Source organism: Protobothrops mucrosquamatus, unplaced genomic scaffold (genome assembly GCF_001527695.2).
Source record: "Protobothrops mucrosquamatus isolate PMUCROS unplaced genomic scaffold, P.Mucros_1.0 scaffold_280, whole genome shotgun sequence".
In the NCBI taxonomy this organism is placed as follows: domain Eukaryota; kingdom Metazoa; phylum Chordata; class Lepidosauria; order Squamata; family Viperidae; genus Protobothrops; species Protobothrops mucrosquamatus.
In genome coordinates, this window is record NW_015386356.1 from 1,225,401 (window position 1) to 1,237,782 (window position 12,382).

Consider the following 12,382-nt stretch of genomic DNA (forward strand, 5'->3'; position numbering starts at 1 on the left):
GACATTTCATATTACACTGAGAAGCACAAAGCTAAAAGCACAAGCCTGATGATGATGAATGTGATTTCATCGAAACGTCGCTATGATACTTCTAATCTTACACGGGAGAAAACCCGAATGACCAAAGACTCACATATAAACACCCGTGAAAACCTCAAAAAACATATATATATATATATATATATATATATATATATATTTAAAAGCATCTAAAAGCATCTAAAAGCATTAAAAGCATTTAAAAACATTAACTAAAATACAAAGTAACCGAGCTTTCGTCGGGCACTCCCGACATCGTCAGGGTTCAGAAAAGGTGGTTCTGGGAGGAACCTATATGCAGCCTCTAAGTGCCTGCATCTGGCTGTGCGAACGTGTAATCGGACCCATGCTTTTAGATGCTTTTAAATACTTCTAATTACTCTCTTGGTGATCAGTGTTATTTATTGTCTTATAATGAATGTACCCGAGAGTCAAATTTTTACTTTGATTTCCACATTTCTACCCTATTGAAATCCACAGACTCTCAGTGGCATGTATATATGTTTGTGTGTTTTTACACACACCCAGCTTATTTTCTTGTTAATAATATTATTTTTATAATGATCCTATGTGTCATTGTGATTACATCTTTTCTCAGCATCTAAATCTCATTTGCTATACTGGTATGGTAAACCAACTCTTCAAAATAAGCCACTGGAAAGCCCTACATAGTGAGAAGTTTAAGAAGCCTATGTTTGAGTATGACAATTATCATATGCTTAAGATAATTGCATATAGAACCCCTTTCCTTGGCAACAGCCAGTGTTACCCTAGAATCCCTTTCCTTTGCTGTGAACCTTTAGTGTAAACTGCACTTATATCTTCTTACTGGTTTACTACTTTTTCATGAAATGACTAAGTTTGTGGAATGCCTAATATGTTGTCAAGGAAAACAAAATCTAAGATGACCATATATAAGTTGAAACATTCAGGTGTTTTGGAATTGTGAACTGCAGACCCAGCAGACCTGGTAGATACTAGATTGAAAAAAGGTGATACGAGGCCAGAGGAGAGTTCAACCAGCAACAATCTCACAGATTTATTGTAAGATAACTTATTTCATTCTACCATTTTGTATCATTGTTTTTTGATTGCATCATTAATGTTCAGTGTATTTCTGCTCGGTTGTTCTACAAAGACTATGACTGAATTTGTGAACAACTAAATCACCAAAATCCCCCCCCCCTGGGAAAATTCAGGAAATAAATCTTAATCTTATGACTACGTCATTCTTACGATCCTTCACCAAAGGTCTTACTGTCAACCTTCGTCTTTTCGTAGTCAAAGGTTAGACGTAGTTAAATCTATCGTTCATGTCTTAAGGTCTCTTCGTTGAGACGTCTTTAATCGTACGATATACTGTCCTTAGGTATAATTATACTTTGCAGTATAAACACAAGGGAATGTCATATTTAATACTTACACATCCCATACAAGTATGTTTATCTTCATTTATGTACACAATTCTAATTCTGACTCAGAACAGGCAGCATATCTATATGCCAATCATGCACGATATGAAACAACAAGAAGCACGGGACAAGAAAACAATGGATAAAAGGAGACATTTGAGAACAATAAACATAAACTCTTCTATCACTAAATAGCAAAAAATTAGAGGGTTTACAGAAGGCATTAAACCCATTTCTGTTAAAGAGATATTTTCTTCTTCCAGGAAATAGCTCCATCAAAAAAGCTGGAGAATCAATATCAGTCAAAAGAATTATTATTTAGGGAGACAATGCTAGTATAACTCAGTCAAGTCATATTCACATATGGTCATGTCACGCTAACCTTAATGTTGTAGAACCTTCAATCCTATGGACTTACAAAATAGCAGGTCAAAGCTTGGACTTACCTTCAGATTTTTGAAAAGATCATTTTTTGCATTCAGGAAGTTGAATCCCAAATTAAGCTCTCTCAGATTGGTACAGGAAGTAAAAACGTCTCCATGTAATATATGCAACTGATTGTGCTCCAGCCTCAGTACCTCTAACAAAGGTAAACTGAGGCACAAGTGCATCTCTAGTTTAGAGATGGAATTGAATCCCACATTTAAATATATGAGCTGATTGTACTTCGTAAGGTTTTTAGGTGGCAGTGTTCTCAGCTGGTTATGTGAAATATCCAAGGCTGTTATGTCAGTTGGGAGACTGGAGGGAATTTGAGACAGTTTTAAATGAGTGCAGTCTGCCATTTTATCTGTGATTTTACAGATATCCTGAGTTGATCCACAATTAGTTGGGATAGTGCAAAGGATGAAAGGCAAGCATGTCCAGCACCTCAAAAGCTTCTTCATTTTCCTGAAAGGAAAAAGTAGTTATTTAAAATGAATGTTTCCTTTCTGAATGTACTGTGTACATAAAGATAGATAAACAGACAGACACAATTCTCTTTTGGAGTAAGCAGTAACCCAAGAAATAAAGCATGAAGTAAGGAAATTATAGCTAATTTCCTAGCTGTAATTTACTAAGTCTTCCCATACTTTTTTCTATACATGAATACTGTATTTGCTTCTTTCTTCATACAGCTTTTGGTTCAAGTTTTATCCTTTCTCTTCTTCAGGTTCACATGAATCTTATCCAATTATATTTTTTTTCATTTTTCCTTTTCTCAACCTGTTCACTTTTTTTTCACATATTTCCCCTGAAATCTCAACATCATGCCTTCATGATAAAACCACCTCAGTATGCTTGTTTCATTCCTAATTTTGTATTCAATGTGCCTCTGTCTTCACTAAAACTCTTGTCATGACCTTTAACCTGGCAAAATGCTGCATCACAGAGCAAGCATTTTTGAACCAGGATAACTCAAATGGGCTAATTTACAGAATGTGATCCACAACCTGGGACCCATGACTCCTGAGGGCATGAAATTTGGGCAAATTGTGGCTACTTCAGTGCTACTGGTAGCTGCTATGCTTTTGCTGTAGTCATGTGATCTTAATTTTCAATATTCCATGACAGTTCCCCAGCTAGTTTTGACTTCCTTCACCCCCTTCCCCACCCATCAGCAGCCACTTAGCTGCCTACTACAAAGGAAGGGAATTTCTGCCATTTCTGATGCCAGATTCCCACCAGGAAACTCAATGGGGAAACCAGCAGGAAGTCAGAAGTCCCTCTGACTCCCACAACTTTTTTACCTGTCCTTGGTCATTCTGTTTCTTTGTTTAGGTAAGGAAATATCTCTGAAATGGTGACCCAAAAGGGACTGGGCTGTCCAGTTTATTCTAAACTTTGTCATCTCTTATTTAGCCATACACTCATCTTAAGTAATCCATTCCTCGTGCATTCTACTGACTTAATGCTTCTTCTAAAATATCCAACTCTCACTTCCATATAATAAAAAGAGCCAATGCAAGCTCTTATACACAGACACTTTCACTTCTTTCAAAATTCATTCCTCGCCATAGACCAGATACTACTCATTTCTGTTCTATCAGCATTTGTACTTTCCCATTTTTATAAACAACCTACATCAGAAGTCCTGAAGGATCAAATTAGGGACGGATCATCCTGGAGAAATTCTACCTATATGGTTGTGAAGAGTAAACACTGACTTAATGGCATGTAATCAATCAATTGTTCTACTGTTTTGTTAGAGTGTAATTTGCAACAGTCCACTCTGCTTGATCTATCAAATCCAACTACAGAAAGTCCTTGGTTAGCAACCACAATTGTGCAGCAACTATTCAAACTATAGCACTGAAGAATGGTAGTTACAACCAGTCCTCAAAGTTTCAGTTGTCACATGGTCCTGGCAGTCACATGATCATGATCTGAGCAGTCAGCAACTGGCCTATATTTTTTTACTGCCGCAGTGTCTGCAATTTGCAACCTTCCCTGCCAGCTTTGCACAAGCATAAGTCAACAGGGAAGGTGGCAGGAAGTTGGAAGTCATTAGCAACCTATGTGGTCCTCACTTAATAACAGCAACTGGAGATTACCAATATTGCCATTGCTGAGTGGCACAGTCATGTAACACTGCCCCTATGACCACTTCGCTTAGCAACAGAAATTCTAGTCCTGATTACTGTTAAGCAAGGACTACATGCACCTTGATGTTTGAGACAGTAATTTTCAGGCCTAGTCTCTTTCTTTATGCCCATTTTCCATTTATTCTATCAAGAGAGATTAAACTACCTTCTATTATTAATCCGGGAGTTCTATTTTCTCTGTCTGTGGTTACTGTAATTTTGTTCTATTTCTACAGAATAAAATGTTTACCCAGTCACCATTCTCATTCATTTCTGGATTTGTAGATGGCCTAATCTTTTATTTTATATTATTATTATTTTTAGTATTCTGACTCATCTCAGTCACAGACATCAATTGATGTCACCTAACAGAATAATTTCTCCCTGGGTCTTATTCATATATAATCTTCCCCCAAACTCCTATCTGTTTATTCCTCTTATCACTGTTTGTTAGAACTCTAGTGGGCATAGGGAGGGCATCCTTGAAAAACAAGAGGAATGGCCACAATGATCAGGTAAATGGGTTTGGAGTTTGGCCTAAGAAAATAACTTGAGAAAACATCTCAAAAAGCCTCTCTCTACTTCATATGAAGATGGAGGGAGGGAGGGAGGGAGGGAAAAAGACATTCAGATTTGCCCGACTCTGTTACTATAGCTGTTACATTAAAAGTTGTCCTCACTACATATGGCATTGTTTTTTAGTCTGGTCTATCCTGTTGAGCTAACAGAAATATTACAGATCTATGGATTGCCACCGATCATAATATAGTGACTGTATGTCATACTTTCATTTTATTTATTAATATGTAATAGTAATAGTAGTAATAGTAATAAAGTTGGAAGGGACCTTGGAGGTCATCGAGTCCAACCCCTTGCTCAGGCAGGAAACCCTACACCATTTCAGACAAATGGCTGTCCAGTTTCTTCTTAAAAATGTCCAGTGTTGGAGCATTCACCGCTTCTGGAGGCAGATTGTTCCACTGGTTAATTGTTCTAACTGTCAGGAAGTTTCTCCTTAGTTCTAGGTTGCTTCTCTCCTTGATTAGTTTCCATCCGTTGATTCTTGTCCTGCCTTCAGGCACTTTGGAAAATAGCTTGATTCCCTCTTCTTTGTGGCAGCCCCTGAGATATTGGAACACTGCTATCATGTCACCCCTCGTCCTTCTCTTCGTTAAACTAGACATACCCAATTCCAGCAACCGTTCCTTATATGTTTTAGGCTCCAGTCCCCTAATTATCTTTGTTGCTCTTTATTATGTGCTCTTTACTATTTACTCCTCTTATACTCCAAGTCATCTCTTACATATGCCATAGCCTGATATCTTATTTATATTAATCTTTACCACTTATTATTCCTCTGTCAATTCAGAAGATATAAATTAAGTTAGCATCATTCATCACTATTAATGAAGAAAGTATTTCTCAGTTTTCAAACATTTGGCCCAGAAGTTACAAGTACAGGTAGTCCTCGACTTACAACAGTTTGTTTAGTGACCGTTCAAGGTTAGAAAAGCACTGAAAAGTAACTTATGGCTGTTTTTCACACTTATGACCATTGTAGCATCCTTATGGTTACATGATCAAAATTTAGATACCTGACAACTGACTCACAGTGTCCCAGGATTATGTGATTACCTTTTGTGACCTTCTGACAAGCAAAGTCAATGGGGAAACCAGGTTCACTTAACAACTGTATTATTAACGTAACAGTTGCAGTGATTCACTTAACAACTGTGGCAAGGAAGGTCATAAAATCGATCAAAATTCACTTAACAAATGTGCTTAGCAAGAGAAATTTGGGGATCAATTGAGGTCGTTAATTGAGGACTACCTGTACAACAAAATTTCAATTCCTCTGTAAATATTCTCACTCAGTTTAATGCAAGGAGGAGGTAAATGCAATGTACTGATAGATGTGGGGTTTCCAAAAAATTTTGAATCAGAAAATATAATTCCAATATCCCTATTTATCTCTGTTCCCAGAGTCTGCACATGTATTTGGGCTACATTACTTTATATGAAAAGAATAATCAACCTATGTGATGATGTTTGAACAGCAAATTCAAAAATATTAAAATTTTAAACTGTGGAGAAAACAGAATATTGGCATATTAGAAATGATTTGTGGCAATAGGCAGTCAAAAGAGCCCTGCTATTTTAGCTTTTCAACCACTTTAAAAGCAAATGTCATAAAACTTTGACACTGCCAAACATCTCCATATTAATGAAAATAGAGCTCAGTAGCTGTATCAATCAATCAATAATCAATAACTATAAGATACTGTAAGGTCCTCAGCTGACTTTCCTCTTCCTGCAATAGTCTTTATCCTGTTCCCACTTGCTTCCAAGGAAAAATGAAAACACGAATGCCGAGACAAGATATCTGACTAGGAATGTTTCCCTCCATTTTTTTACTTCAATAAACACAAAAGAAAAATTAAATTTAAATTAAATGGGAAAACATATTTTTATATTTGTCGCCTCAGTCTAGATTTGTACAAGCTCAGAAATCAGGAATAAAAACCATTAAATCATGATCTATACAAGTGATGCTACTTCGATATACTAATGCAAACCACAATTTATTAATTCGAATGTACTTGCAAGCAATTAATTTGGTGAAAAGCAAAAAGCTATCAAGTAAATCAAATACCCTAGAGAAGTTGGAGGAAGAATGAATGACAGAACAAACAGACAATATTCCTGTTTAAGGTTACAGGATTTGAAACATTTTGTAATTTTTAGCTTTATTTTACTAATCTATGCAGGACCATGAACCTTGTAGGGCTTCTAGATCTCAGCTGAAAAATATAGACAACCACAAAATTCCAGCAAAGGGTTAGCATTTTTTTCCTGCAAATAATGTTCATTTATATGTAAATCCAAAAAAATTCTTCAAGTCATTCAGGAATCCTAGCAACTGCCTGCATAAGATGTTTGCTGATTCCTTCTTCTTAGATGTAGATTAAGAAATCCAGTTTGGTCTAGTACAAGGGTAGGCAACCTTGGCTCTTTTATGACTCGTGGACTTCAACTCCCAGAATTCCTGAGCCAGCATGGCTCAGCATGGAAACCTCTCCCTGTCCTTCAGCATGGCTGGCTCAGGAATTTTGGGAGTTGAAGTCTACGAGTCATGAAAGAGCCAAGGTTGCCTACCCCTGGTCTAGTAGTTAAGGCACTAGGCTAGAAAGTGGGAGCCTGTGAGTTCAAAACTAGCCTTAACCATGAAAGTCAGCTGAGTGACTTTGGGCCAGTGACTCTTGGTCCAATGCACCTCACAGGATTGTTGCTGTTGTGGGGAGGGTAATAGGATGAGGAAGGTTGTTTGATACGTTCGTCACCTTGAGTTATTTGTACAAATAATAAAGGCAAGATACAAATAAATAAATAAGAGATGAGAGGACACAAGATCACTCAAGTGGTATTGTGCCTAAGGCAGGACTAGAATTTACAATCTCCAGGTTTCTAGTCTGGTTACTATAAAAATACTATATTTTATAATAAAAGTGTAAGTAGCTTTTAGTTTTTAGATGGGAAAGCACTGGATAATAGTCCCTCCTCCCAAAAATTAATTTATTCACTTTCCCCTTCCCCAAATAAAAATAATTAACTCAATTTCCAACGACCTTTGTAGTCTCCAGAGGCCAACATCTGCTTCTAGCTAGAAGAAGCTGCTACCTCTTTTCAACAGTCAGGAGATATCATCTCGTTTCGGTTTAGCTTTCCAATAAGTATGGCACAGCTAAGTATCAAAAATGTCAGTTTTGAGATGCTATATTTTAATCAATTTATACAGGTTAAAAGCCTTTGTATTTTCAGTAACATATTTTTTTTAATTTAGGAGTTGCCATTATTCTAATAACTTTCTTTAAGGGTGGTGCTATATTTCTTGGGTTTATTTTCTTATCCAAATAAAAAAAAAAAAAAGAAGGACATCCTTATCAAAATCCATTTCTGTGAAGGAATATGCAAACCTACAACTTCAATAGCAGCTCGTGAAAATGAGCCTATTGATTCTGTTCTACCACCTTCTGACTATCCTCCAATGCCCCAGATCCCAGTGACAAGAATGCAGGAACCCAGCACGTGCCAGAGACAAAAAGGCTTTCCGACCAGGAGTTCCCCACGGCTTCATCTCCACTTTTATAAATCACACTACAGGTAGTCCTCAACTTACAATCTCAATTGAGCCCAAAATTTGTGTTGTTAATCGATACATTTGTTAAATGAATTTTGCTCCATTTTACAACCTTTCTTGCCACAGTTGTTAAGTGAATCACTGCAGTTGTTAAGTTAGTAACATAGTTGTTAGAGTGAATCTGGTTTTCCCATTGACTTTGTTTGTCATTAAAGGTCATTAAAAATGATCACAGGATCCCAGGACGCTGCAGCCATCATAAATATGAGTCAGTTTCCAAGAGTCTGAATTTTGATCACCTGACCCTAGGGATGCTGCAAGGATCATAAGTGTACAAAACGGTCATAAGTCACTTTTTTCAGTGCTGTTGTAACTTTGAATGGGCACTAAATGAACTGTTGTAAATAGGAAGAAAATAATTATCAATATATAAATGCCATTTTTGTTAATCTTCAATTTTAAAAAATGCTTATAGTGCGTTTACTCAACTTTCTGTTTGGCCCTGATTTTTGCAGACTTCAGGCCTTAGACATTTCTGATCTGCATCCTTTACATCTTTTGTTTTGGAGACTTATATTTATGTTTTTGCTCCCTTTGATATCTGGATTTCCTACTATTTTCTAGTTGGCTTTTTTGAAATATTTTATTATTAGAGCAGAAAATGATTCAGTGCTAATTAAACAACTGAGATAGAAAGTAATTTTCCTGATGTTTATTTATATCTCAAATGTACAATGAAGCTAACTATCTGTAATGTTTAAAGAAGTTTGTACTTAAAAAGTTGATAACATTGTTTGGTTCTTTCCAAAAGTCAGTCATGTTTTCTTTTGCACAGAAAAGAGAAAACCTAATAGAAACATATTCATTTACATCCCTTATATCCATGTTTCTTTTGGAGATCGAAGTACATGGTTCAATTTACAAAATGTATCAATCTCTCATATTTCCCAGATGCATGTATAAAACTGTACTTCTGCAAATTAGCTGAAAAGCTACTTTTGTATAGAGACTTAAGAGCAAATCTTTCATTCACCAAGCTCCTCTAATCAGAAGGAACAAACATTTTTCTTTTGTCCTTTTATTAGTAAATTTCATTATAAATGATGGATATAAAATGGTTTAAGCCTAAAGAGTGCTAAATCAGAAACTCTTTTCAACCATATGATTTTTCCCCATGAACAAAGTCTGTCTTAATGTCTATTTCCTCTCTTCTTTGATTTGGTGTGTAATTGCAGTGCTAAGGCAGAAGTGGGGAGAAATAGAATGAAAATAAAAGCATTTTGAAAAATGTTTCAAGCCGGGCCACCTGCTACGATAGACCTGCGGTTAATTTTATTGCTCTGAGGATCAGGAATAAGCAGGGACAAGCACATCCTGTTTTCTCACAGGTGGCAAGTGCACGGAAGAGCTCTGCTCAATTCTGAAAATAAAAGGGAAAAAAACCCTACATTACCCATACAAAAGTCTTTTGAATTGTTTGACATTTGTTTTAAGTTCCTCTCTTTGTTTCACCAGAAGCTCCAGTGTTCTTTTTATATATAGGTCCTGCTTGTGTGAATCAGTATGCATACATTTAAACATTTCCTCCTTACATTCTTTTCTTTGAATATTCCTACATAAACAGTTTAGTTATCTGGTAGCCTAAATGGCTATTCTTATCTGTGGTGAAGCTATGGAGGTTGGCTTGTAGGATTTTGCTCTGGGCTACCCTATCATATACCCTTGCCACGTTCTATTCCTACCTTTCAGTGCTGTTAATCATCAGTAGTACCTGGATTCTGTCCATTGCCATTTTCCCTGGGGATGATTTGTATGCAAATGAAGCGCACAGAGTTTCTGGCAAGGGCAATAAAACACTACAAAATAGCATTCGAAAAGGATTAAGAGAGCTGCAAAAAGTTGCAAAATGTTAGCTACTCCAATGAGAACATTTTCAAAGGAACTTATCCCAAAAGGTAATTAAATATTCATTTAAATAAGTCTAATGTGAGCTGGAAGAGAGATGCCCTATTTCTTCCATTCCTAACCCAAGTTTCTCCTGATTGGTTGGAAACAGAACTCCCAGAATTCCTAGCAAACTGAATGCCCTTCTGGCTATAGAATGCTAGAAATTAGTGTTCCAATCCATTTTTCTTTGGTCCCTGGCCAAGTTCAACATAACCTACTGTTCAACAGACAGCCTCTATTGTCAGGCACATTATAAATTACACTATTATCCCTGCCATACCTTCCACACCTATTGAGAGGGGTGGTTTTTTCTTTAAAAAGCAAATTTTCCTTTAACTATTACATTAGTGAGCAGATTGTGAAAGAAGAAGAAAAATGCTACCTGTTTATCAAGGCATACACATCTGATTTATGCATCTTAAATCAAGGTTCACTACCAATAGTATCTTGATGTATTAGTAACCTAAGCCCAAATCAAACCAGCTTACAAATTACAAAAATAAAAAAGGTGAAGACACTGCCCAAGACCATCCAATCCGTTCATCTGTGCTTGTGATATTGGAGCACATACTTCAATCACACAGCGGTAGCCGCCATCTTGACTCTTTTAACCTCAATCTGCTTTAGAGGCAGATGAGAACAGTCTGCTGTCAACTGAATAAGGGTTAAAAGTGTGGGTTGCCAAGGTTTCAATAAACCCATGAAGCTAATAAATGTCTGATGCATATGTGATATTAACCCATTGTTGTGTGGAAATCACAACCCAGGGCAGGGGTGTCAAACTACTGCCGGCCCATGGGCCGGATGTGTCATGCCGAAACTGCACCCACCCCAGCTCTGGCAATGGGGAAAAAGTTGCAATACATCGCGATACGTCATGTGACATGGCGAGTTTGACACCCCTGACCCAGAGTTAAGCAGCAACAACCAGTGAACAAACAGATACGTGTTTTCTTTCAGTAGAAAAATGAAATACAATCTTACCAGAAAAGTATCCAATGGACCTTGGAAACAAACACACCCCCAACTTCCAGAGGGAACCCAGCATTATAGATCCAATCTCAGCCCTCACTTAAACCCTGCACTGAACCACTTCCAATTAGGACACCAACTTATGCACCTCTTTACTCATAGGTGATTATTCTTGGGGCTAAATACTGATTTACAATGGCACTAGTTCACTTTATAGCAGTTTTTCAAACTTGGCCACTTTAAGAGGTGTGGACTCCCAAGTTTGAAAAACGCTGTTTTACAGGAAGACGTGGGACCATCAAGTCTTTATTTTAAGTTCCCTCCCCATTTACCTTCTTAATAGTCTGGGGTTTTCTTTCGAAATATGCTATCAATCCCTTAAGCCTCAATCCCTTAAAATAAAAGGTATTTCAGCCAACTGGCAAAGAAGGCAGGGCTCTCCCTGCTGAAGAACCAAAGGCCACGGGGTCCGGGCCTGCTGGAAATTGTGGTCACAAAGCTCTTAGAGGAGGAACAATTCCTTATTTTTCCCACATTCCTCTTACCTCGGGGAGGCTGTGTAACAGCAGCTATAAATTGAGCGCCTGCGCCTTCTCATGCAGCCGTACAATCTCTTTCTAAAAAGGGAAGGGCAAAAAGTTTCGATCTTTAAAAAAGGACTTGCGGTGGTGCAAAAGAAAGATAAAATCCCGAGTCAAAAATATACAACGGCAATTTCCCTCTCCGCTCGTCTGTCCCGCGCCAAAACAAAAGCTTTAAAGTTACTCTTTTAAGTTCCCCGTTAGATCGCTCTTCTTTTTCTTCAAACAACTTCGGAGGCTGCAGGGAAAAGTCTTCACAACACTTTTGCTCGCTCGCTCGCTCTCTCGGCAATCCGGGGCACACGAAACTGCAGAAGAAAATTTGAAGGCTGGACGCTGAACGGGCAAGTACGGACATTTCAAAAAGAAAAAAAAAATTGTCTGCAGTTTCTATCTCGGTAAATCAGCCCCGCCTCCACTAAACACACACGCAGCCTGTGCAAATACACCGCATGCGTAAGTCAATCGTACACTGAACCCGTAGAAACAGCGAACTATGTTTCCCCCCAAAATTTCCCCAATCGTTGCTTAAAAATACACGAAGCCTGTTTTTGAACTGTGCACAGCGTTCACCTAACCAGGGAAAAAGACCTTTTAGGGATCGGATTTGAAGGAGGCAGCTTTCATTTATTTGCAGACTGCGGGAGGGGATGTTTCCTTTCTTACAATATCATGCCTCAAAAGTTTTTGCCCCTGCGGACATAATCGACTGGACTGGAGTGATATTCT

At 37.6% G+C, this 12,382-nt stretch overlaps 1 protein-coding gene across 1 annotated transcript in view; it reads right to left on the bottom strand.

The window, feature by feature from the left end:
* TLR3 (toll like receptor 3) overlaps positions 1 to 12,004 on the bottom strand; it is a 23,597-nt gene extending 11,593 nt beyond the window's left edge. The window contains exons 1-3 of the mRNA XM_015831781.1: positions 11,838 to 12,004; positions 11,618 to 11,689; positions 1,898 to 2,342 (exon numbers count right to left, since the gene is read on the bottom strand). Of these exons, the coding sequence (XP_015687267.1) occupies positions 1,898 to 2,342; positions 11,618 to 11,670 (498 nt within the window). The 5' untranslated portion in view covers positions 11,671 to 11,689; positions 11,838 to 12,004. The remainder of the gene's footprint in view (positions 1 to 1,897; positions 2,343 to 11,617; positions 11,690 to 11,837) is intronic.
* Positions 12,005 to 12,382: the final 378 nt, after the last annotated feature.